A 27,597-nucleotide genomic window follows, 5' to 3' on the forward strand; every position below is an offset into this window, starting at 1 on the left:
ACAGCTCTTCCCAAAAGAATAACTAGTTGTTTCTTCCACATCTGCAGAGATACTGATCTTGCTGACTGAGGGTTAGTGCCATTTCATAGAGATAGAATCTGCTCCCTGAGGGATAACTGTGAACTTGCACTACACCATAATTCCTGGGTATGTTTTGTTCATGCTCAATAGCTGACTCACAGGATTTGAGATTAGGAAGGAGTTTCTTCAAGGTAAGATTGGCTAACTCCACTTGCCCTGCCTCCTACTAAAATATCACCATGCCATCAACCCCACAAAAAAACCCAACAAACCCTTTCCTCAGATTTAGTGGCGCCAGCCAGCAACACACTGGGGGCAGGGGCAAGGCCTGGGATCCCCGGTCCAGTGGGTTGCCAGCTGGCACTGCTCAGATGGAGGGAAAGGTTTGGGGGCTTTTTGTGGGGGTGGCGGTGCAGCAGCAGGGGGAGTTTGGCTGGGGGGGGGGTTGGCCAGGGGCTGGAGGCAGGAGGAGTGAGGGGGCAAAATGACCCCTCAAGTGACCCAGACAAATGGTGTCTGGGTCAGATGACCCCCCTGCCCCCAAGATACGCCAGTGTTTACTTGCTTAATTAAGATTTTAAAAAACCTTGCTCTTTACTGTAAAATTCTAAAGGCAGCTCACAAAATAACTGTACAACTCCATGCAACAACAATACTACAATAAACTGAAAAAAGTTAACAAGCTGTCACAAGATCTTAAATGCTATTCTGTAGTATTTAGTTCTTGATGAATTTGAAGCTGTCTGAGATATCTCATTCTAAAACCTTGTAGCGAAAAGGAAGCATCAAGACACTGAATGGAGAATCCTCAGGGTCCTTTTGTGGTCTTGTGCTGGAAATATGTTCTAGTAGATTGACTAGCAACATTCCAATGAAATATCAGAAGACCAACAAATACACGCACGCACGCACATGCACGCACGCACACACACCCTTTCTCAAGGAAGGCTGTCCACATAAGAACATAAGAACAAGCCAGCTGGATCAGACCAGAGTCCATCAAGTCCAGCTCTCTGCTACTTGCAGTGGGCCACCAGGTGCCATTGGGAGCTCACATGCAGGATGTGAAAGCAATGGCCTTCTGCGGCTGTTGCTCCCGGGCACCTGGTCTGTTAAGGCATTTGCAATCTCAGATCAAAGAGGATCAAGATTGGTAGCATAAATCGACTTCTCCTCCATAAATCTGTCCAAGCCCCTTTTAAAGCTGTCCAGGTTAGTGGCCATCACCACCTCCTGTGACAGCATATTCCAAGCACCAATCACACGTTGTGTGAAGAAATGTTTCCTTTTATTAGTCCTAATTCTTCCCCCCAGCATTTTCAATGTATGCCCCCTGGTTCTAGTATTGTGAGAAAGAGAGAAAAATTTCTCTCTGTCAACATTTTCTACCCCATGCATAATTTTATAGACTTCAATCATATCCCCCCTCAGCTGTCTCCTCTCCAAACTAAAGAGTCCCAAACACTGCAGCCTCTCCTCATAATTTTTCTTGTAAGGTAGGTGGGACTGAGAGAGTTCAGAGAGAGCTGTGACTCGCCTGAGGTCACCCAGCAGGCTTCATGAGTGGGAGTGGGGAAACAAATCCAGTTCACCAAATAAGTGTCCACTGCTCTTGTGGAGGAGTGGGGAATCAAACACAATTCTCCAGATAGAGTCCACCTGCTCTTAACCACTACACCACGCTGCCTCTCAGAAGCAGTCTTGATTTCATCTGCAATCACCTGGAACCAGCCCCACCACCCCAGGCCTGAGCTGAAGACTTCTCCCTTTGAAGCGAAAGCCATCGTTCATTTATTCTGCTTGTTCTTTAATGTTCATCACCTCCAGTTGAATGGGAAAACCCTGTAGAGTTCATACGGCTGCTAATATAAAGAGCTTGTGGAGGAAGCCACTGGAGGTCAAGTCAATAAGTTTGGCAGTTCACTGGAACATGATTCCAAATTCACAAGAGCGGCTAACCATTGGCTCTTTCCCCAGCCCCCCTTTCCCATCATAAGGGGTGGAGGTAGCCCCATATCTCTTTGCTGCGGTGAGACCAGCTGGATGATGGGGAGGGACTGATTTCCATGACCTTTAGCAGCAGTGACCTCTGGGCTCTTGTGACATCACAGTCCCAGCTTGACAAAGGAGGCCTTGTTACCATGGGAGCACTGCTAACTTCAGAGGATGGCAAGCTTAGGGGCACTCAGACCAGCAACAGGAGGAGGTGGGAAGAGGAGGGATCCACAAATGGTCCTTGGGTATGATCTCTCCAGCTTGGAAGGGTCAGTGTGGAGTGGTACCCAGGGGGTCAGAACAGGACGTGGTGTAGGTGGGGTTACATCCCCACTGAGCTGTAAGACTTAAACCGTGCTGTGAGGACTGAAGATAAACTTCTGGACAGGAGACCCAAGGACATTGTGGAGGAAGTGTGAAGATCAGTAGTAACTGATTAAAGAATAATTAATGTATTTTGGTGTGTTGCCTATAGGGCTCGTTGTGTGCTCTTCCTTCCAGAGAACAGCCATGGGTCCTTGGGAGGAAAATCCAATAGGCTGAAGTCAAACTGCCCCTGAGTTCTCAAACAGGCTCGTAGGTCCTGAATCTGTCTCTGTTTCTCCACCAGGCAACAAGCGTGCGGCTCAAAGCGGACAGGGGAGGAGGCGAGTGGAAGCACAGAAGAGGAGGGAGATCCTGTGGATGGGAGGAGATCAGGAAGGCAAGTTCTCCTGCGGGTGCGGAGACTTGCAATGTAGGCAGCTGGTGACTCATGACCTGAAGCCTGGATGAATGGATGGATGAATGGATGAATGAATGTTTAACTATAAGTTTAACTAATGAATGAATGAATGAATGAATGAATGAATGAATGAATGAATGAATGAATGAATGAATGAATGAATAAATAAATAAATATGTGAATGGGGGATGGATGGGGGTTTTCCATTGCTGCGAAGCTTTGCTTCCAGCGTGGATCACTGGCGTGTCTGGATGATGAATGGGTGAATGGTGGGTGGATGGGTGTTTGGATGATGAATGAGTGAATGGTGGATGAATGGGTGGAAGTGATTGTAGAAGCCAGTCTGCTTACACTGTTGCCACCTTGCAGGGATGTGTGAAGCTGGTCTTTTGGAGAAGCCGGGCCATGAATATCATCAAGAGGACAACAGTGCTGCTGCGGCGCTCCTTCCTTCCTTCCCCTCTGGATTCCCTTTTTCTTGACAGAATGCGGCCGTGTCACCCATCTTAGCTATTTGTCTTGCCAATCAAGAACGTCAGAAACTGGGTGTCATAAACATTATTGACACTGAATGGCACTTCATGGTGGATTGTGGGAAAATCTCGCCTGCCCCAAATGATGAACATGGGCATCGGTATCCCAGTTCCAGATTTACCCAGCAGATGTACTCTGTCACTTGTGGACTTTAACATTTATTTCATTAAAACATTTATTTTATTCAAAATTTCATTTATTAATTATACCACAGTATTATTTATGTCTAAAAAGCAAATATATATATGGATGGCTTTGTACCTATTTTCATATCTCTATGACATATTTCTGTGACATATTTTAAGTATTTTCTTTAAAGGAGGAAATAACTTCTTGTGGTAATATGCTGCCACCTGGGATTTTGCAGGGCAAGAAACTGTAAAATTCAGTCATTCTGATCCAAGGGTTTTCCTCATGAGTGTCATGATCATATGCCAAAGAAGGGCTTTTATATTAGCACTGAATCGGGGTATGAAGCATCTGGTGTTTTATGTGATTGGCCGTGACATCATAAAGCAAAACTTTGAGCACTATAGTATGGCTGTCTCTCTGGCAACAGTGACACAGGCCCTAATTCAGAGCCCAGGATGGATGGATGTCACATCCTAGGCATGACAGGTTCTCAGTTGGGGGCAGGGTTTATACACCAAACGTGATGTGCGCTGATCTGGACGGATCAAATCCGGCATTCTTAGAATTGGACCGGAAGGCTGAGCTCTTCAGCCTTTTGTATCATTCTTGAACCAAAACAAATATGTGGGTTTTTAGAAGAATTTGTAGCCAATGGCTGACGTTGATAGCATCAAAGAATGTTTGGGTGTGATCTGTCCTCCTCACGAGAAGCCTTATAACAGGCACCAGCAGGATTGAGAGTAAAAAGGTGGGCAGAAGACAGAGCAACAGGGCCCAGCTTGCAGACGGGACCTTTGCGTGCCACACAGCAAACACGGATGTGTGTGTGTGTGTGTGTGTGTGTGTGTGTGTGTGTGTGTGTGTGTGTGTGAACACTGTGATTGGCCGTGACATCATAAAGCAAAACTTTGAGCACTATAGTATGGCTGTCTCTCTGGCAACAGTGACACGCCCTAATTCAGAGTCCAGGATAGATGGACGTCACATCCCACCTTTCTCTCCCTCATACAGAACATTGTCAAAGAGAGGTGTATGTGTGTGGAGGGGTTAACCTGGCTAGTCTTTAAAAATAGCTCCCTTTCTAAGTACACACAGTTTTTGGGAAACATATTTGGAAATTCGCTCCTTCTTTCTACATAACAGCCAGAAATGGCCTAGCATCTGCATTGAACAGCAGAAGAAACATGTTGCATTGCAGAAAAAGAAATGTAACCAGTGTCATGTTAATTTCCCATCCAAGTTGTTTTGTATCTGACAAAACCCATTAGTCTGAAGAACAAGATAAAGACACACAATGACAAAACTGAGCCAATCACCATTTGCCTAATTCAGTAAAGCCACTTCAGTCTCACTTCCTGAATCATCATTGCCAAACAAAACAAGTGTAGTCACTGCACTCTCCTGCAGACTACACAGTTCAATGTATTATGTGGGAAATAGAAGCAAGTGACTCCTTCTCTGCATGATAAAATCTGTTGCAGTGTACAGCTAATAAAGACTGGACTCATCCAGGGCCATCAGGAACAATCTGCTCCAGTTCCTCAAATCATGGAATGTCCAATACCAAAATCACATTTATAAAGTCCTACCTTTTCTATGTGATGTGGAACTGTCATGAGGATGGGGTATTAACAGATCTTATCACACAGATTTTTTTTCTTGTTATTGTTTTCAATGCTGAACAATTTTATATTTACATACAGTCAAGTAATTTATTGTTAGCAAATGAATCATGGGCTATTGTATATTTTCCTCTGAGAGTAGAGACCAGTTTCCCCTCACATTGTATACATAATTGTCATGGACCCTGCTGGATGTCACAGAGGTGCCCTAAGTTGAGTTATGCTCTGAAAAATCTATCAGCAGTACTCTGTTTGGCTGTGCAGGGTCATCTGCTGGTGGTTACAATATTTAGTAAGGACTTGGACTTATGAAAGAAATCAGAAATCAACCAACACCATAGAAATGTCATGCCAAATAGAAAACAATGGATTATATCCAATTGCATTGTTCTGTTGATGGCCTTTTCCACACAAGCCAGTTACACTGTTTTTAGCCCACTAATAAAACATTTCCTCCATGGAGGTATGCGTGTTTTTCCCCCATTTAGTTCTGAAAATGTTTCTAAACTGGGATCATGGCACCTCATTGTTTTTTAAAATACTTTTACTGCATTGTTTTTCACTGAAACGTTTCCAAGCCAGCTTCCCTTGCAGTGCAATCTTATTTAAAATGTTTTATTTTTCCCACCAAAAAGTCTGGCCATTTTCTCTGCCTCTGTGCCAGCACCCAACTTTCCCCTTGATGTCTGGTCCACCATTTATTCATGTCCCTCACCTCACTCCTTTCCCTTTTGCCTCTTCTTTTTTGTCATTTCATGTGTTTTTAGGTTTTTGGTTTTTTTGCAGTTTTGGGGGAATCAACAAAGCATTGATTAAACAGATCTACAGGACATTGCAAAAGAGTACCTGTACAATCAAAACAAAACCAAATATACGAATATTGGGACCACATTTCTCTGTAATCCTCTCACTTTATTAGCTTGGATTTCCCCAACCATAGAAGATAGAGTTGCATTCCAAAGAGTGTGATCTGTTGAGGAATATTTGTTAGGAAGTTGCTACAGCTGAGAGCAAGCCAGCTTTCTTTCTGTTGACATGACATAATTGACAGGTCTTTTTTTGCTGTTTCATCCTCCCTCGCTGCATTGTGCAGTTTACATATGGAAGCAAGGTGCTGACATGTATGTTCATGAATATGCTGTAAAGTCAATATGCATATCCTCTAACACCCCTGAGATTTTACTTATAGAAACCTGTAGAAAGAAGGGAACTGAAACCTGATGATGGCAACTCAAGAAACTCATGTTAATTGCATTTTAAAGGCACCCCCCCAACCATTTCCAAAACCAGAATGGAGGCAATGATTTATCAGAGGCAGGCATCAAGAACGGAGCACTGGACACATCCTCAGTTCTGTGCTCATGGGGAACAGAGGAGAGATGCTTAAGGACCCTCTGTCTCAGTTATGCCTGCAGTGGTATACTAGACAGCATGTATTGAAAAGGAAATCACAAACACCATCTTCTAAAGGTCCTGTGGGCTGTTTTGACAAAAAGCCTCTCCCTCCTCCTCTCAAGGACAACCCAGCTCATGCAGCTGCTCCCCTCGCCTCAGGGCTTCTGTTTTCATCTTGGTCTATCTATCAAAGACCTATCTTAATCATTCCTCTTTCCATGTGCCTTATTTTGTGAATAATGAGGGTAGACACATGGGAAATGTCTCCTTGCCTAAGGAGAGCTCTTTAGTTCCCTCCAAACAGTAGAGTCCAGAGAAGTTTCAAATAACAGAATGCATAGTCTTTCTGGAATAATTAGCATTGTTCTGCTATTTCATCTTGGGTGTTTCCTCACAGTTGGGATGTGTGCTTTTAACACCCAGTTTTACTATACGAATGAAGTTATATATAATGTTTTGAAATCATGTTTAATGGTTTCAATCTAATTTACCAATCTAATTTCAGCAATGGAAAGGCCAAGCAGAGCTTGATGATGGCTTTTAATTGCTGAATGTTGAAAGTTTCTCCCTGAAATATTTGGTCTACAAAGTTTATCTTAAAATATACATAGACATTTGGGCATGTCTGATAGGATGAGTTGCTTAGAATACCTAGAAATCTGTAACCTCATCACAGTTTTCCTCACAAGAGCTATTCAGTGAGGCAAGCAAAAGTATGTTTAACATCAGTTATATAGCTGAGAATACATAATAGGTTATTCACAGATTTATTTCATAACAGAGATTAGCATTCCAGCACACTTTTAGCCCAGTTAATTATAATAGGCTGCCTGGAATCTATACATGCTATTCTATAGACAGGTATTGCTATGTGCAACTCCACTGTATCATCACATCAAGCATGTAAAATGGTTTAGGCACAAAGTGAGCAGGTGGGTTTCCATGCTATCAATCTTGAAATATGAAATCTTGTAGGCTAGAATGAAAACAATTCAATAGCTGCATTTGAGTTTGTAGATTAAAATAAGTCATATAGATAATGTAAAATTAAAAATGCCTCAACATTTTTGTGGCAATGCTGGAAATGTTGTCAAATTTAAAATACTTCATGAATATTGATTTCAGCCCCACTTGACTCATTACTCACACCTTCAAACATGTGATAAGCATCAGAGCAGACAGTACCATCTGTTGTTAAATCTACCCTACAACATTATAGCATTTTAGCAGTTTGATTCTAAACAAATTTGTGCCCTTTTAAACCTACTGACTTATGTGGACTTACCAAGCAATCCTAAGGGTGGGGCGGAGGAACAGGAGCATATGGGCTTTTGTGCACTGGTGCATTTGCCGTGTAGGGAGCTGTGAGACTTAAAAGAGCTGTTCATGGGGCAGGACCAATGTTAGACTTGATGGTGTGGACATGCACTGACAGGTAAGTTCAGATCCCTCAATCTCTTTTCCCCCTTCTCTTTTCTCATGGCCAAGAGCTGTCCTGGCCACGCTACCTCTTACACTGGAGCCCAGTTACCAGCAAGACTGGCAGGTGTCCCAGAACAACCCCCCTCCACCATGATCCAGTAGACAAGGGGGGATTGATGCATGGAGACTGAGCTGGAAAAACTTCAAAGTTGGCAGGCTTACAGTGGTCTGCAAGGTCTGGCATATGCTGAACACCCTCTTGGACAGAGAACAAGTGGGATCTTAACCTCTGCCCCACCATCTGCTGTTCAGAGGATGACAGAGGCCTCCCTGGATTCAATCACTTGCAGGAGAACACCCCCCTGCCTGCCTGCCAATGGAGGCCTGCCTGCCAAGGAGGACCCATCAGTCACTGTTGGAGCTGCAGACAGGTAATAGCGACTTTGACAATGTGAGCCTGTTGCCAGGGGAGAGGGTCTGTAGTTCTGATGCCACAGAACCACCCACAAGGGCTGTCAACTGAACTCTGTGGCAACCACTTAGGATCCCATCTGCTCCCAACTAGGAGACCTCGCCCCCTTGTTGTGGGTGCGCTTTTATGGGTTTATATCTGTTGCAGGTCATGATCCAACGGAGAAAGTTCCAGCTCCAACACTGACCAGCCGTTTCACCCATAGCATTGTCTGCAGAGCAAACCTGCCCTTATAATGCATCCAGAGTATGCAGACCCTGTTGGTCATCTGCACTAATGGGAAGCTGCATCAGGTGAATCACACCCGTTTTCCTTCAGGAGACACAAAGGTGGAGACAGAGGCTTCAGGACCATTGTCCCTGCAGCTCCCCAGTAAAGTGTATTCAAATACCACAATTCTGTTGGGTTTTTTTTACTGTCTTGGGTGGGTTGTTGAGGGGGAAGATGGAGCCTCATTGGCACAGTAGATGCTGATAGCTGCCTGCGGAGCAGATGGGGCTTTTCATCCAAATGCTGGTGGTCCTTCTGTGACCTTGGAGTGCTGGACTTTCTTCTTATCTGAATGTATTTGGTCTGTTTCCTTTTATGGTTGGGGGAACAGATCTGCTGTGTGAGAAGTGGGTATGGAACCTCCACCAAAGTATATAGAAGTCTGCGCCCAAAGAAATCCACTCAAAACCAGGATTGGAAATAAAAGGATTAGAACTGGTTCTGGTGGGTTTTCCAGGCTGTCAGTACAGAAGCCTGGAGGACCTTGGTCTCATTGGGGTATGCTAGATGATGAGCCAGATGAAGATACAGAAATTGGCCTTCATAGGGGGCCATCTACAAAAGGGATTAGGTCTGCAATCCATTGTTTGCATCAGGCTTCTAGCTGGCTATGATGGATAAAATGCCAGCCTCATCATAAATACCCTTGAAACAGGTGGCCTGCAAGTTTTCAGCGGTGTCCTTTTCATCCCAGTGCCCCCAGTGCTAGGAGGACCCATCAACAGTGAAGTGGGTTCTTGGGGAAATGCTCGATGGAGGGAGTACCATACAGGCTGAAAAAGGTTTTTTTGAATTTGGGTCTAATAGACTCCCTCCAAAAAAAGGGTTTTTTGAATTTGGGTCTAATAGACTCCCCCCCAAAAATCCAGAACTTCTGAAAAAAGCCAGATCCCCATACTAATATGGTTTCCCCCCAACTTTTTTCAAATATCCAAAATTTTGGGGTCTATTAAAGCCTATGGGAAATCTTGGTAGGGCTTGTGGGGGAGTGTTACAGTTTTTTAAAAAAGGGTAGAGCTACCAAATTTGTAGTATAGCTGCAAATGAATCTCCTTACAAACATTTTCAAGTTTGATGACATTTGGGTCATCTGGTTTCATCTGGTGCTGCTTTTGTTCCAAAAGTGTCTTTAAGAACATAAGAAGAACATAAGAACTAACCTGCTGGACCAGACCAGAGTCCATCTGGTCCAGCACTCTGCTACTTGCAGTGGCCCACCAGGTGCCTTTGGGAGCTCACATGCAGGATGTGAAAGCAATGGTCTTCTGCTGCTGCTCCTCCTGAGCACCTGGTCTGCTAAGGCATTTGCAATCTGAGATCAAGGAGGATCAAGATTGGTAGCCATAGATCGATTTCTCCTCCATAAATCTGTCCAAGCCCTTTTTAAAGCTTTCCAGGTTAGTGGCCATCACCACCTACTGTGGCAGCATATTCCAAACATCAATCACACGTTGCGTGAAGAAGTGTTTCCTTTTATTAGTCCTAATTCTTCCCTCCAGCATTTTCAATGTATGCCCCCTGGTTCTAGTATTGTGAGAAAGAGAGAAAAATTTCTCTCTGTCGACATTTTATAGACTTCAATCATATCCCCCCTCAGACGTCTCCTCTCCAAACTAAAGAGTCCCAAACGCTGCAGCCTCTCTTCATAAGGTAGGTGCTCCAATCCTTCAATCATCCTCGTTGCCCTTCTCTGCACTTTTTCTATCTCTTCAATATCCTTTTTGAGATGTGACGACCAGAACACAGTACTCCAAGTGCGGTCGCACCACATCTTTGTATAAGGGCATGACAATCTTTGCAGTTTTATTATCAACTCCTTTCCTAATTATCCCCAGCATAGAGTTTGCCTTTTTCACAGCGGCCATGCATTGAGTTGACATTCCCATGGAACTATCATGGACACCCAAATCCCTTTCCTGGTCTGTGACTGATACCACTGACCCTTGTAGCGTGTATGTGAAGTTTGGATTTTTTGCCTCTATGTGCATCACTTTGCATTTTGCTACACTGAACTGCATTTGCCATTTCTTAGCCCACTCACCCAACTTATCAAGGTCTGCTTGGAGCTCTTCACAGTCTTTTGCGGTTCTCACTACCCTACATAATTTGGTATCATCTGCAAACTTTGCCACCACGCTACCCACACCTACTTCCAGATCATTTATGAATAGATTAAAGAGCACTGGTCCCAAAACGGATCCTTGGGGGACACCACTCCCGACATCTCTCCATTGTGAGAACTTTCCATTTATACCCACCCTTTGTTTCCTGTTCCTCAACCAGTTTTTAATCCATAGGAGGACTTCCCCTCTTATTCCTTCATTGCTGAGTTTTCTCAACAGTCTCTGGTGAGGAACTTTGTCAAAAGCCTTTTGGAAATCTAAGTAGACAATGTCCACTGGTTCCCTTATCCACATGCCTGATTACACCCTCAAAGAACTCTAGTAAGACAGGATTTCCTCTGCAAAAGCCATGCTGACTCTTTCTCAGCAGGTCTTGCTTTTCTACATGTTTTATAATTTTATCTTTAATGATAGATTCTACTAATTTACCAGGAACAGATGTCAAACTGACTGGCCTGTAATTTCCTGGGTCCCCCCAGACCCTTTCTTAAAGATTGGTGTGACATTGGCCATCTTCCAGTCTTCAGGGATGGAGGCAGATTTCAGGGATAAGTTGCACATTAAAGTGAGAACATCAGCAATTTCATGCTTTAAGAACTCTTGGTTGAATGCAATCTGGGCCAGGGGATTTGGTAGCATTTAGTTTATAAATGGCTGCCAGAACTTCTTCCTTGTCTACCACTATCTTCAATAGTTCCTCGGATTCACCTCCTAAGAAGCTTGGTTCAGGTACAGGACTTTTCCTTACCTTCTCTTGGGTGAAGACAGATGCAAAGAATTCATTCAGCTTCTCTGCAATCTCCCTGTCATCTTTTAGCACACCTTTTGTTTCTTCGTTATCTAACGGGCCTACCACTTCCCTAGCTGGCTTTCTGGAATACCTTCCCCAGCTGGCTTCTATATTTTAAAAAAAGTTGTGGTATCTCAAATACAAATATGTGTAAGAGCTTCTCAAGGGTTGGACCAAGATAAAGCAACAGTGGACATTTAGGTAATCTGAAAATAGCCCTTATTTTCAAAAAATTATGTGGACAGACTCAGCTGGACTTAAGTAAGGCCAAGTGATTCAACAAAACTATACAATCTGCAATAGCGAGGCATTTTGAAGGTGAACCGAGGACACATATCCAGCCTAAACTTTGAGTTTCCTAGGATTTTTTTTCAATTTAAGCCAGATTCTTGATCTTACATTAATGCCGCTGTTTTGTGCATGAATAATGTGCTCTTCATGCCAAACCACATACCCTGGAACTAATATCTCATAAAAATGTCTTCCAGCTTCCAGCTAATAGCTATTATTCACAGATAGAGTGATACTTCAAGAGTTTCAAACTGCTGTTATTACCTCAGAGAAGGTAACAATTATCTGAACAGTGAGTGGTGCTGGATACCCTTCCACATTTTATACTGCAATAACCTGCAGCGCATTTTCTCGATTATTTCTTTAGTCACCTGGAATCTTCTTACATTTTCCAGCCTCTCCTCCTAATTTAACACTCATAATGCTGAGATTAAACAAGCCCCCCCTTTTTAGTAATCCAGAAACTGAACAGAAATGATCTTAGCTTCTTTTACAATTCAGCTGTCTTCTAAGGTCTCACTTTGTAGTCAGCCGTTGGCTTCTACCACCCTCAAGTTCTTTCTCTTAAAATAATTTTTCCACCGTTGTCATGACAACTTCTCGTGCTTTTCAGTTATTCATATTATTCTGACAGGGTAGCATCTGAATATTTAAGCTTTCAGTCAGGAACGTAATGGAAAATAAAATGTTTAATACATTATATTCTTATTAAGGTCTTTCTAGATAAGTACGTCATATTTTTTTACTTTACTACTACACTTACATAGGCCCTTGTCCAGCACCAATTGTGAAATAGACCATTGTGTACCACCGAGGGATATTTAGTCTTGCTGCAGGGGGAGAGCTGTGTCCTTCACTGAAAAAAACCCCTTAGAATGTGGTGGTGAGAAGGAGATAGAAGGCCAACTTGTTTTATTGGAATCTATTCTTCCTGTCCTCTCAACTTGTGTTTCCACATTACAATAAATGTACAAACAGCCTGCATAAATGTGCTTGTAAGAAAGAGCCAACACATGTTCATTAAAAAAAAAAGAAATTGGGGACCAGCATCTGGATAAATGTAGAGTTTGAATCATACATTCAGTTGTACATACTTTGAATGTAACATGATAATTATTCCATACATGTATAAAGAAAAATCAAGTATGAACTGTGCACAGCTTGCATGTTTATTCACTGTACCCTTTGAACAGTGCTAGCAGATGACAATGGAGAGAAGGATTACACTAAGGAAAGGAAGCAGCCTCATCTCACTGGGATTTTCATACTTGGAGCTCCCCTTCCTTTCTTAAGGGAAAAAGATCAAACCGGGTCAGACCATAAACTGCAAATGAGAAAAACCTCTCATTTTGTACATACCTAGTCTGCCTCCTGTCCCAACAACCTTGCTCCCCTTTGAGCAAACATTAAATGGAAGATACACACAGGAGACAGAAACCATAAATTGCAAGAAAATTCATTTATGGAACATATGAAGCCTAACAGATGTTTAGCTTTTTAGTTTGAACTGAAATTGAAGAAGGAAACTGGCAAGATTTGAACCTACATTGAATCTTAAACTAGCAATACAAAGGATGTTAGGCTGAGGTCTGCCTGAGCACCAGCAACCACTGGAAAGCCAAACACAAAAGCAAGGAACTGTCTTTACCCCCAGTAGACCAGAACAGGAGAGGTGGTACTCCTTGATTCTTATGACTTGCTGGCTGATTTAAGCAACTGTGCTGCTGATGGATTACCTTGGCCTTAGGCCAAGATAAACAGGAAAAGTGTCTGACACGAACGAGAAAGGAGAGGAGAAAAGGTATGCATGAAGCTGGCTGAATAGGACTATTAAGGAAGGAAGAAACAAAAAGAGGAAATGGGTTTTAGAGAGTGTATAAATTTTGTTCAGCTGGGTCTCCAGTATCAAGCCATATGATGTCATTGCTGTCTGTGAAAATGCCAAGAATTTTTTGATGGGAGCCTTTTTATTCAAATGCACATGGGAGTAGTGTTTTTTTCCACTCACAGAACATGTTCTGTTTTAGACCGAGAAATGTCCTTGTGGAAAAGAATTAACTTCAACTTTTGCAATGGCTGTATCCAACTGCATGGCCCACTAGATCATAGAATCATAGAATCATCACTCTTTTGGTTCATGACAGGTATGAACAAGTGTTCAGTTCATTATGAAAATGGCAGCTGATCTATTGATAAGATGATGTTGATGGAAAGAGTTGGCCTTTAGCGTAAAGAACTTTGCAGGGAGTCAATGTAATACCTTAACAGTACCCCTGCTAGGACCAACTAAAATGTGTATGTTGGTACTATATAAACAAAGTGTTCCTGAAGCAGTATCTTGCATAGTCCATCACAAAATAGATACTAAGTTTCTATTTTAGATGAGATGACTAAAAAAATGCAGTGATAATTGCATGTGCCACATCAGAATTCCTACGGTAGAAATCTTCCCATCACATTCTCTGTTTTTTTGAATCCGCGAGACACAAAATAGTGACCCCAGACTGTCAAAGTTCCTTCTCCTCTGCTTTGTGAGAATAAGGATCAATTTAAATGATCCCTATCTGGGCAAATCTAAACACTAGCACCATCTTATGCATACTTTCCCAGAGCTGGATGTGCCTACATATTTTCACAGAAGCTGGAAGTGCTAGTACATAATGTAAATGTAAAAGTACAATTGATCATAATGCCTATTTGTGTTATTTACCTCATCTAGTTATTTTATTTTCTTCATTTATATCCCACTTTTCTTTCAAAGTGCCTTGCATCTCCCCATGACAACCTTGAGAGGTATGTTAGTGTGCAGTCGGCCCGAGATCATCTGGCAGGCTTCCATGACAGAGTGGGAATTTAAACTGGAGTCCTCCTGATCATAGTTTCACTCCTACACCACACTGGCTCTCTCATTCACTTTTTCTTCTCTTGTGCATTAATAACAGCCAGCCATTCAAATGAAGATCACAAGACAACTTTAGATTTCAGAAGGGTGTGCAACCTCATTTTATGTTAGCATAATTGGAAGAAGGTTAATAGAGGGGCAAACTACACATTATGTACATATGTGTATAACAGAGCCCCCATGTTGTGTTTCAACAAGGCAAAAACAGCTTTGGGAAACTTAAAACATAGTAGTGGGTGGGGTGACTTTTTCCATTAGGTTTTTCCTCTATAGCACTGTGCCCCATCTGTGCCAGCAGAATTGCCCTTCCAGGGGCACTTACCCTGGCAAGGGGTAAACACAGTGGTGGGCTGATGCCACAGTTCTCTGGGATGCCTGGATGCTGTGCTACTTTCTGCCCCATTGGCACAGTGGGAGCATTCTGAGGTGAAACTGACATTAGTTGAATCCCACCCTGGGTTTGTGGCCAGTTATACCACAGCCTGGGGCTGGGATTTACGCCACCCTTTTGGGTGGCATAAGCCCATTAAGCTTTCCAGCACCATTGGGGAGAGGGGATTTTGCCTCCCCATGTCACTGTAGAGTTCTCTGGAGATGGCAGGGTGGAGCAGCAGTGACCCTGTCCCCAGCCGCCTGGGGCTATGGCTGTGCTGCCCATCATTAGCTGGATTATATCCTGAATATATCTATATATCTGCAGGCTTAGCTTTTTCATTAATTTAATATTCAGCAAAGGGAGCAATTGCCATAGCAACATTTTCTTCTGACACCCATAATACAGAGCATGCAGCTGAAAATGCACACACACCACACACACAAATGCACACATTTGCATATTGCAAAATTTGAATTGGCACAAACAAGAGAAAATAATATAAGCAATGCACACATTTCTCATCATTTTGTAATTCTATATTATTTCAAAAATAAAGACACTGTATCTCCCCCTTTTCTTTGCTTTGTTCATATTGGTGCATCTCCAACCTACTGAAATGTTGGAAACTGCTCACCCCACCTCCAGTTCTCCAGCTATAAGTTCCTGATAGTAATCCCACGCTATGCAAATGTGTAAACTGCAAAATCCACTTCATATTATTTTAAGGGCAACTAGTGGAATACAAATCTTCCACAGATTTTGCTTAACCATAATTCTGTTGCACAAAGCCTTGTACAACATTGAAGTTATGGTAAAATGTGTACATTATTTAAGAAGCTGGTCAGTTTCTGACAGTTTGAAATAAATTCCTATGTGAAGAGGGGGTGCAGGGTAAACAAAACAAATAAAACAGATATAATAGTACTTTTGCATTAATTACTCCTCAGATGCAACCTGATTGGTCAGCTAACAGGTTTGTGCTAAGTCCAATGAATGAATTTAGGCTGGAGTAATTCTACATAGAATTGTAATAACCTCTCTGATCCTCTGTTATTAGGTCAACCCTTGAATAAGTGTTAATTTATCAGCCTTTCCTCCAAAGATCTCAAGGCAACTGAAAAAAGTCCATTGTTGTCTACAATAATAATATAAAAGTCTAGCAACTGTAACATACCAACCCTTACAAAAAATGAAGACCACATCCTATAGCATACATTCTAGATCTTCAGTCACCACTTTCAACACCAGATACCTTAACAAATGCTTTATACCCCCTACCAAAAGGCAACATTTATGTCATCTGGCAAGTTATTCCACAACAGGCTTGGCAGAAGAATCTCTTATTTTCTCTTCCCAGGGAACAGAACCTCAAGCAATAAATGGTTAGAGGCATTTAATGGGATAATACAGGGAGGGACGGGGTCTTTCAGATATATGGGCTTCAAAGGACTTTAAAAGTAAGATCTAGCACCTTATATTGAGCCTAGAAACACATAGATGACTAATGGATTTGCCTATGACTGATTATATACTGCTGCTCTGCCCTGCGCTAAAGGGAGATTCTTTGGGGTCAGAGTTTCTGTTATGGATATCTTTGCCCCTTCTACATGAGTGATCCCATAATCTCCACTGATTGTGAGATTGGGCAAAGAGCAACTTTTCCCTTGTTTTGCAAGAAGATGAAAGCAGGCAGGCGGCTTGAGTTACTCTTTGTTTAGGGCTTTTTGGCTCCACCCCACTTCCCCGATCTTCTTCTGCCCTCCCTGAAGATCAGGAGGGCTTTGTAAAACTTTATTTTAACTTCAAGCATTTGTACCATATTAGATCTATTGAAACAATGATAGATCTAATACAGGAATACTGAAATACCAAGGAATATCAAAATAACAAGCCTCTCTCCTCCTATGGCAGCAGCAGCAGGAAGTATGCGTGTGTGACCATGTGTGTATGTGTGGGGGGAGAGTATGTGTTCTAGGACATGATCCTCTTCTTCAGCAGAGTGTGGTCCAGGGAATTGCTTAACCTCTTTCATTTTTTGGGGGGGGGGGGCGGGGGAGAAGATTATTTTTGGAAAGGGGCTACAATATCAATATAACTGCAATAACAGCAATATTAATATAACAGCAATTTAAAGCGCTTTAAACGGTAATTTAAAACCAGCAGTCTTGCAACTGTGTGCCTTTAAGAGTGAGTTGATTGGAACACTCAAGAGAACCAGGGCAAGAAGTCCTCGGAGAGTTCAGCAGGCAAGCCCTGCAGATAGGGGAAATCAAACAACAAAGAAAAATAGGTACACTGTATTACAGAACCAAGAATGAACGCCACTGTACCTAGGCTGCTAAATATCTAAACACTCAGTGCTCTAGTGCAAACAGTCAATGATTAAAGTGATAGTGCAAACAGAGATACATGTGCAATCTGCGCAACTCCACAGTACCTTAAACATACAAACACACATACATCTTCTCCAGATAAACTGAAGAACTTAAATAGCCCTAGTGGGATTTACAAAGAACCATAAATCCATTTCATGTTCATGTAGAACTTAGGCATCAAATAGTTATCATGAAAAATAACAATTCCAGCTCTTGGCCTATTACCCTTTAAGTGTCACACGTGTGCTATGGGAAGTATTTCTTCCCAGATTCTTCTCATAGGTCTAGTACAATACATGCAACTACATCAGCAGAGACAACATGTGATGAGGTCTGGCTATTTGGCTGCAGTTCTTTAATAATTATCATGCCATTAGATGAACCCAAGGAAAAGCATCTGCTGCACCAGTGACACTTAAAATAGAGCTGAGGTTCTAGATTTGTTGGGTCCTGGTACAACGGTCAATATATTGGACTCTGGATATAACATCAGAAGTCTTTAATGGATTGTCAGCAGAGACTCAAATGGTAAGAAGCCGGATCAAAGGAACCTGGCTTCTTGCAAACATATTTATTCCTTTCAGTTTCCCAGTGAAACACCCCTTCCATCTTTCCACAGATTAGTAGAACAACAAGGTGTGAAAACTTTTGTTATGGAGTTCTGAATGTCTCAAGGCCATGTGATAGTCTTCTCCTGGGAGCCTCCATCCTCCCCCTTTCCAGAGGCCCTTGGCGAGGTTGCCTACTTACTATGTTTCCAAGAACAGTGATTAAGAACAAAAGGTCCATTAACATGAGACAGTTAAGTATAAGAAAGGATGCCCAGGTGTGTCCTTGGGCCCTGACTAGTGTCAGGGTGGGCAGGAGCCATACCCAGAGGCGGAGCAAGGGGGAACTGTGCCTGGGGCAAGCATGTGCCCTGCGCCCCTGCCCCAGCGCTACCCACCCCCACCATGCCCCTGCACCGGCACATGCCCGGGATGTTGCACCCCCCCCATCCCATTGGCATTACACCACTGACCATACATGACAGAATGCTCGCAACTTCAGGCATATGATCTGCTCTGCCTTAACAGTTGAATTATAATACATACAATAAATGATATTGAGGTTTTGGTGACCATTTGAAAGTGTCATTGTAAGTGTCACTGTAGTTACATTTTGCTAGGAAACTGGATAGGCAGAGTTCCTATATAAGATGATGGAAGAATTGTGAATGAGGATCCTGCTGTTTTTTTTTCTTTTCAACTTAAGAACAGATTTCTGTTCCGCAAAGGATGGTTTTAATTTAAACCTTTATCATGTGTTATTTTAATCTTAACTACCCAGTTCAGAAATGTCTGAGGGTGGGAGCATAATATTTAATCTCAGTAAAGTGACAAAAGATCAGCATGACAAAGCCCACTGGTCAAATCAGTGTTTAACAAGCAACAGACTTCCATGTATATGAGGAATTACTTGGCATTGAGATATCTACTGATGTGAAGAGAATATATCTGTGTGATTTTCTGATTAGCTTAAAATTCATAAACCATGAGAAAGACAAATGTACCTTGCCATATTAAGAAGTTACTCCGTGGTTAGGTTGTGGGAGTCACATTGTTTGGATTTCTTTCTTCCTTTCATTCTTTTATTATTTCACTGGCTTTGCTTCTTCCTTAACATGTTCTGCTTGTATCTTGGAACTCCTGGTCTGTTTGTTCTTTCTGCCTATAACTACCAGTAGATAGAAAACCTGTATGTTGTGGGTTGATCTAGATTTAGATGCAGATCTTTAAATATAGTACCTTTGATCATGGTGCAGGAATTTGGAATAGATGGCCTTTGTGTCTCTTTCTGCTCTGCAGCTCACAGATCAAGGATTCCAAGGGGATCTCCCTGTATCAATAAAAAAGTACATCCCATTTGTCCTGCCTTTGCTTCTCACAGTCAGCTGCTGTAACCAAAGGAACTATTTGCCCTCAGTGTCAATTATGAAAGATATTATCTCATGGTAATACTCGGCTAGTATACGAGTGGAGACCTTAAGATGTGTGGACTCATTGATGTAGACAGACCATTCTCCTAGCTGTTTGTTATTTTAATGTGCTGAAACTGCTTGTTTGGCAAGAAAATCATTCAGGAAAGGGACCAGTTAGAATTCACAGGGGAAGAAAATCCCCTTGCTCTTCTAAACACTACTTCCTCTGTCCTGGCTTTGCTTTCATTCCCTCCTGCCGGCTTTGAGTTCGCTTCCTCACTTGCTTCAGCTGTACCCCTTTCCCAATTTTGGCTCCACTTTCCTTCCCCTTCCCCTTCTCTTTCTCCTCCTGGTAGTGCTGACTAATGCTATTGTGCTGGGTGGCATTTTGGATTGCTACTGCAATTTCAAATGTCATCTAAATATCATGGGCTTTGGAGGGAGGAGTGATGTCTACAGAATTGCTCACGGAAGCATGGCTTTCCCAGTTGTGCAAATTTTTCTATATCCATTAGGGATGCTTGAATATTTGTGAATTCAGCTCATGATCTGTTCACTGTTTGCTACTAGGGGACCACGTTTTTGTCAATCAGTTTGCCCACAAATAGTTAATCTGTTCATCAAGGTTTCCCCCCCCCCAAGTATTCAGACCATACTTGACTAATTATGCAGTCTGCTTTGTATTCATCTACTACATTTTCCAAGTTATTTTGGTGATCTGTTACTTCTGCGATTGATCAAAAGTGTCATTTTTTTTTAAAAAAATAGCTCTGTTGGTCTGTCAGAAATGCCAGTGGAGGAGTGGATGAAACTGCTCCTGCATGGGTGGAGGAAGGCAGGGAAGAACAGAAAACCCGAAGAAAGTCAAACCCACCTGGTCTGCTTTGCTTTCTCTGAGCAGGCAAAGAAAAAGTTGCACTTTGCCCACTTTCACAAACCAAGGGCCTTCTCTGATCTGCAATGCGGTGAGTTTGGAGGTGGGGCATGTACATAACCAAGAATCTGACCTGAAGGTGCCTAAATGCAAATGTATAAATCGCCAATGAGTCTCTTCACTATCCATTTTATTCCCATGATGCCATGTGGTAGATAAGGCTGGCAGAGAATGAATATTCCAATGTCACCCAGTGAGTTTCATGTTGAGTGTAGATTTGAATCTAGTCCTAATCCAGCATTCTTTAACAACTACCACGCTACCAGGTTAGGGCTGAAGACAATGGTGACCATTTAAGTTCAGTTTTCACATTACTTTACTGGTGTATCACCAGAAGCCCCAAATCCACACTGCAGCTATGCATGTTAATGCTGTTGTTCCTGGAAACCAAGCAACACTAGTGTGGGAGAAACTGTAGTTTGGGCTCTTTGCACATGACTTGAGCCTTCTGGCATTACAACAGCAGCACTGTAAGGAGCTGCACCACAGCACGTTCCAAACAGCAAAGCTACAAGACTGTGCTGTGTACATTGCTGAAACTATTCCCATCCTAGTTGTTCTGGCAGGAAGATTTTGAACTTCAGTGATGCTTTGGTATTCCTTTTTTGAAAATTTGCCATTTGTGAAATCAGTACAGTGAAGTAAAGACAAAGGTCAGCAGCATCCAGTGTTTAATGAGCAAAAAAGGTCAATGAGAAACACAGGCTTAGAAGGCAGACATGCAAATCCCAACGGTGAAGAATGAGTTATGTGAGCCTAGCTACATGAAAGTACTCATATGCTACTAACAAAAACTCTGGGATCCTATTTTTATCAACCTGAACTTCACATTGTTGACGGAGAAGACTTAATTTACATTACACAACTGAAATGTTTAAAAAATCTTGCATTATACTTGGAGCATGGTCTATAAATATTGCCTGTTAAAGATATATTCCTCAGTGGAAGCCTTTTAACCTCTTTGGAATATTTTGTATGGGGAACTATTGAGAAAAAAGGAACCTTCCTTTGCATAGACAATATTTATTTACTGCAGCTCAGGGCAGCTAAAGACAGAGAATGCTGTTCTCCCTTCTACTGGAGAGAGCAACGTTTCAGATTTTTGTTTTTAAAAGATCTCTACAAGAATTTAGTTCTTAAAACATTTTACTAAGATATTGTACAACCATTTGGCAACTTGTTCAATTTAAATGCCTTTCTTCCCTTGGCAGTGCCTCAGCCTTTGCACCCTGTCTTGTACAAAATCTACTGTAAGCTACTTTTTCTCCTATTATGGTTTCTAGTATTCTGCCCTCTGTGCCTGGAAGAAGTTCTCATTCTAGCTTGTTTCCTTCTCCAAATTTCTCTTCAGTTTCTTAGTGTAGTCTTCCCTTGATCATCTTTGAGCTGGTCCACAATATTGTTCTGCCCCCAAAGACTGCCCATGAAGGAGTTTTCCAAGAAAACAGAAGAGGACGTTGAGGCACAGCTCTCATGCTGATCGTGACTATGATCCAAAAGGTGCCCCACAGTACTCTTGGGCCCCTTCCGCACATGCAGAATAATGCACTTTCAATCCACTTTTAATGTACTTTGCAGCTGTGTGGAATAGCTAAATCCACTTGCAAACAGTTGTGAAAGTGGATTGAAAGTGCATTATTATGCATGTGTGGAAGGGGCCTCAGAGACAGGTTCTAAGGTCAGATAAAGCCCATGAATCAGTTTAATTAGATCCTGTGGAATTCTTATCCTGTTTTAGTGAAGACATAAGGAATTGTGTTGATCCAACAGCACAGTTCTGTAAACACAACATTTTCTACTAGTGGGGTGAAACTTCTACAGCTTTCCCCTCCTATGGCAGAATGAAACCCTGCTCCTGGGGGCGGGGAGGGTGCTTTCTTTTTGGAGAGTGTTTTAGGTTGTGATGAGGAGAGGTGCCATACCAAATGAGCTCAGCAAACAAAAGTTCTTGTGGTCAGGGAAATAGGCTGTTGGATCCTCCCCCATTTCTCTTCTAAGAAAAATTAATGTTGTCAGAAACTCCACATCAATATTATATAAACCTCCTTGGAAGCTGAATGTATGCCAGGAATGTGCCCCTACCCCACATGTTTCATAACTGTGAATCTTTACTGCTAGGATGCACCAACTTTATTACAGAGCCTGATTAGGAAAGGAAGACTGAGTTATACAAAATGCCTGGCTTCCACCCCCCTGTCTTGGTCAGGTATGCCTGACTGCAATGTTCTTGTCCCTGGTTGTCCTACCAAGATGTTTTCAGGTTGTGACAAACACTATACCACAGGAATGTGACATTCCTTTTTGGTGCTTTACCTTAGGTATGTAAATATATATTAATATGTAGTGCCAAGTCTGAGCATATGCTCTCCATAATTGTGAAGGCCTTTCTGCTAGATAGATGTGCCGTGTTCTCTGTCTTTGTGACTCTGGCTGGAGAACATAGTAATCTCAACGCCAACAAGAATTGGCCACCAGTTATCTGCGACAAAGTGTCCTACAGCTCACCTCTTCAATTGCACATTGCTTTATTGGCTCCCCTGTACATGTATTGCTGTTGATACATTCATATAGTTGGACAGGATATGATGCACCTGATGTTCTCCAAGCCAACCCCCATGACTCACTGGTCAACCCCCCCCCCACTTACCTCATTCACTTAGCAAAGATTGTAACCCTATAAGCAGCAATATTCCACTCCTCTTCATTGATCTAGGAAATGGCAGGATAAGAAAAGACCTGTGTTTTCCTTTGAATTTGAAGACAACTGGGGCAGGGGTGGTGGAGGTGGTGGCTTGATCAATTAAAAAAACCCAAGCAGAAGAAATGTAGAGATAGTTTGATCTTTATTGAAGTGGTACTGAATTTTAAGACAGAATATGTATATAGATTTCAGCTGTAATTATTGTTTGCTCTGATAATTAGCACCACTTATTTAAAGCAGCTTGTTACATTACATCTGCTCCTTGAACAAATTAAAACACAGCTTAAGAGGGGAGAAGGAGTATAAACAGTTTGCACTGCTGTTATGGGCACCTCAGGTATACTCAGCCTCTCACAGGGTCCTCACTTCAACCTTCAACTTCTTTCCCACTCTCACATTTATTTCCCCAATACTGCCAGTAAGTTCATGGTCGTAATGCCGCAGAATTCTTTGATTTGCTCATTGGGACTGATCCATTGCAGATGATTGTCCCATTGATTCAGTCTTGGCCTGCCTAAATTTATTTCTGCATCAGAGATAGAACAGAATCCTTCAGTCTTCGTTCTGAGAGGAAGATCCTTAACGCTGATATGCATCAGGGCATGTGTTGAGGGCTTTGTGAAGATATCCATGATACATATTCTCATGGGTAGATACAGTTAGCGGAAGGAAGAATGTGTCACTAAATCAATATTCCTTTTTAGAAAAATAAAAGTATACTGGATGCACTGTTCATGGAATTTTCCTTCTCCAGCAACACGTCTTACACTGAGGTGCTTTCCACATGGCTGCAAGTTATCCTTTGCTTCTTTTCATCCCATGTTCAGTCCAATTTAGGTTTTTCTTTTCCTTCTTCCATACCTGAGCACAAACAAACAAACAAAAAATCTTTTGAAACACTGCAGCAGATAAAACGGAACTGGACTCTTACATATTTTTGGAAGAAATTGTGCTTCTTTTTCTTCTTACTTTTATTTCCTTAGAAATAAGTTTTAAGCCCCTCTGCCTCACTTTTGAAACTGCTATGAGAGGGGTTGTGAGTATAATTCTGTATGACATCCCAACTATTTTTGAACCAGCTGAATAGCACGTATTAATAGGTACAATGGCTATATCTGTGGAAGCAGCCTTATCTGAACATGGATTTTGGGGATGGGGTTTGGCTCAGTGGTAGAACATCTGTATTCAATCCTTGGCATCTCCAGTTGCAATGATGTGAGAGACCAATATTGATCTTGATGGACCAGTGGTCTGATTCAATGTAAGGCAGCTTTGTGTGTGGTTCAGAAAATGTTGTGCATGTTCTGCATAAGCAAATTTTTGTAGGATTTGTAAATTAAAAGAACACAAGTAGCTTGTGCAATTCACTTTTGACCTGATTTGTGCTTTACTTCTGAATTTCTTGTAGCTCAGTTCTATGATTTTTACTTAGCCTGATCATATCAATGTTTACTCAAATGTAAATTCCACTGATTTCCATGAGAGTGACTTTTTAATAAATGAGCATAGGAATGTAGCCAGGATGTGAAAGGATTAGTTCTTATCTTACACAGAACCAACAGACTAACACATAGACAAAATTATGTCTGTCTATACACTTCTGTGAACTGTGTCCCCAAAACAATATTATGATGTGTATTTCTGTGTGTGTTTTAGCCAATAATAACCTGAATAAAAAAACTCCCACATTCCTGAGAAAAGCATTAAGAGCAGCATTCATGATATTCAGGAAGAAACAATGTCTAGAGACAGAGAAGAGCTTTTACAGAGCACTGAACACATTTAGTACTCTGCACTGCTGTGGATTTGTTTATTTAAAACATTTATTATTTAAAACATTTATTAGCTGCCTTACTACCTTACCTCAAGACAGCGTACAATATAGAGAAACTATGTAAAATACAATACAGAAAAGACCTGTAAGCCAAAATTTAAAACTCCAATTTAGGACTGCTGGTAAGTTAATCAAATTTAGTCGAAAATAGAACAGTCTTCAATAACCTCTTAAAGATCAAAGTGAGAGAGCCTTGGAGGCTGTTCCATGATCATGGGGCTATCACTGAAAAGGCCCTTATTCATGTACCCACCGAACAATCTTCTTTGATTGATTGGTCGGTCAAGAAGGCCTCTCTCTCTAATCTTAATTCTCAGGCAGGAACATATGCAAAAAGACAGTTCTTTAGATATCCTTGTCCCAAGCCATGTAAAACTTCTAAGTATAAAACTATCATCTTGAATTGGGCTTGGGGATGGACCAGTAGTCAATGTAATTGCTGTAATATTGGGGTCACATGCTGATTCCGACCAGCAGTCTAGCCACAGCATTCTGTACTAGCTGCAGCTTCTTGGGTAACATTGCATTGCCATAGTTCAGGCTAGATGGCATGGATCACTGTGGCTAGATCTGACTGACCCAGAAATGGAAGCAGTTGATGCATCAACCGAAGCTGGGCACAAGCACTCCAAGCCACCATGAGTCCATGGATCTTCTAAGATGGCTGCTATGTTCAGTGACACTTCTAAGTGGCAAACCTGGCTTTTCAAAGAGACTATAACCCCATTGAAGGCAGGGGGAGATCTCAAGTCTCTGACCTGCCTTTCTACTAACCCAGATAACCTCTGTCTTGTCAGGATTCAGTTTTTTAAACTCATCCAGCCTACTACTTTCCAAGCACCAGTTCAGAGCATTAATCCCATTTGTGAAATTAGGTGGAAGAGAAAAAATTGTGGTTTGTGCACTCCTCCTCCTTACACATAAAATCATTTTTAAAAAACTGTAACCCCTTTTTAATTAGAGCAGAAGTCTCCAAATTATGGCCAGTGAGCCACATCCAGTTTGCTACAAGATTTTATCTGGTCTGGACAGCTCACTTGTCCCTCACCAGAAGGAGCAAGAGGAGGAGACAGAGGCTCTGGCTGTGTGGAGGTAGCATGAGAAGAACCCAGGTGCTGGCACCATCTCATTATCAAAGAGCTTGAGTGTGGAAAGTAGGGTGAGCATAGGTAGGAAGGGCCTCATGGAGGAGACAATGAGTGGCTCGTGCGAGACCATTCTGAGGCGAGGCTTTAGCTCAAATCCCACCCCTGCATAGCCTTACTCTCTCATGTGTTCTCCCTCCCACATTCTTTCTTCTCCCTCCCTTCCTCCCCTTCAACATGTCGGTGCCAGCAGCCAAAATCAGCAAAAAGGAGCTGAACTCAAACTACGATGGAGTTGACATGGTCTCAGACAAAGAGCACCAGGAAGCATAGGAGCACACTGATGAAGGATGCTCTACTTTCTCGTTTTTTATATATACCGGTATATATATATATCAGCCAAATCAATAAGTGTGTGTGTGTGTGTGTGTGTGTGTGTGTGTGTGTGTGTCTGTCTGTCTGTCTGTCTGTCTGTCTGTCTGTCTGTCTGTCTTCTATAGATCGATCGATCGATAGACAGATAAAGAAGGGGCTATAGTCAGGGTAGGACAGGATGAGTTCCACATGTTGGAATGGGTTAAGTGGATATTTTGACAAAACATGACTTCTCCTTTAGCATGTTGGAACAAACATCCTTACAGTTTAAGATGACACTTAAAATAAAGTTCTATCCTAATCATGACTTTTGAACCCTGCCACTTGATGAAGAATCAGCAGAACCTTTAGGAACGTATCTGGAATTGTCATCCTCTATGGTAATTTTGTTCTTTGTGTCGTTCTTTTCATTTTTTTTGTTTCACTGGAAAAGAAAGGTGCTCAGTTTTAATTGTAATTGTCACATTTCTTTTTTGCTGTGAATTGTACCATGTTGATTGCAAAAAAATCCAAGAAAAATTATTTACGCAGGGGAAAATGACACACAGGCCAACACCTGTTCTGGATGCCCCACTCCCACACTCTACTTACCTTAGCCGGTGGTCCACGAGGCAGCTGTGGCCTCCGATGGAGCTGGGGGAACCAGCAGCAGCCAGTGCTAGGTTGCGAGCCACAGCAACTTTGAAAGATATGGGCTGGGCCAGGAGCCTGCTGCGGGACTGCAGCAGACTCCTGGCTCGGCCCATGGCTTGAGGTGACCCAGCACCAGCTGCTGTCACCCCCCCACCTCCATCGGAGGCCATGCTTGATTCGTTCAAGGGCCTTAAGTGGGCTTGTGGCAGGCTCCACAGCCTCTGATGGAGGTGGGGGCCCCCGGCAGCAGCCAGCACCGGGTTACAGTCCATGGTAACTTTGCAAGCCGTGGGCTATCTGGGAGCCTGCTGCAGGAGCCTGCCCATGGCTTGCCGCGACCTGGCATGGGCTGCTGCCACCTCCCATCTCCATCGGAAGCCACGCCTGCCTTGTTCGAGGGGTGCCCGGCAGGCCCACAGCTCGCAAAGTTGCCACAACCCAGTGCCGGCTGCTGCCGCTCCCCCCATTGGAGGCCACGCTGGCTTGCATACCTGCCAGAGGGACATGTGCAGGCTCCGGGTCCTTGACCATGGCTTGATCACATAATCAAAGGGGTGGTGCCCGGGGAATGTGATGCCACATGTCCCTCTGGCAAGTGTGCCCCTGCTTGAAGGACATATTTGAAATACCA

The 27,597-nt window shown here is 42.5% G+C and overlaps 2 protein-coding genes across 6 annotated transcripts in view; one reads left to right on the plus strand and one right to left on the minus strand.

Moving 5' to 3' along the window:
- ADAT2 (adenosine deaminase tRNA specific 2) overlaps positions 1 to 3,539 on the plus strand; it is a 29,081-nt gene extending 25,542 nt beyond the window's left edge. The window contains exons 6-7 of one of the 2 annotated variants that reach the window (XM_048489391.1): positions 2,627 to 2,719; positions 3,110 to 3,539. In XM_048489391.1, the coding sequence (XP_048345348.1) occupies positions 2,627 to 2,719; positions 3,110 to 3,222 (206 nt within the window). In that variant the 3' untranslated portion in view covers positions 3,223 to 3,539. Of the gene's footprint in view, positions 1 to 2,626; positions 2,840 to 3,109 lie in introns of those variants that run through there. The other variant, XM_048489410.1, reaches the window with a different exon arrangement.
- Positions 3,540 to 23,164: 19,625 nt separating this feature from the next.
- The window catches only part of AIG1 (androgen induced 1), a 119,611-nt gene continuing 115,178 nt past the window's right edge, over positions 23,165 to 27,597 (minus strand). For all 4 annotated transcript variants that reach the window (XM_048489423.1, XM_048489432.1, XM_048489442.1 and 1 more), the window contains one exon: positions 23,165 to 23,900. In XM_048489423.1, coding sequence (XP_048345380.1) covers positions 23,863 to 23,900 — 38 coding nt within the window. In that variant the 3' untranslated portion in view covers positions 23,165 to 23,862. The remainder of the gene's footprint in view (positions 23,901 to 27,597) is intronic.

This window comes from Sphaerodactylus townsendi, linkage group LG01, assembly GCF_021028975.2.
Source record: "Sphaerodactylus townsendi isolate TG3544 linkage group LG01, MPM_Stown_v2.3, whole genome shotgun sequence".
Classification (NCBI taxonomy): Eukaryota; Metazoa; Chordata; class Lepidosauria; order Squamata; family Sphaerodactylidae; genus Sphaerodactylus; species Sphaerodactylus townsendi.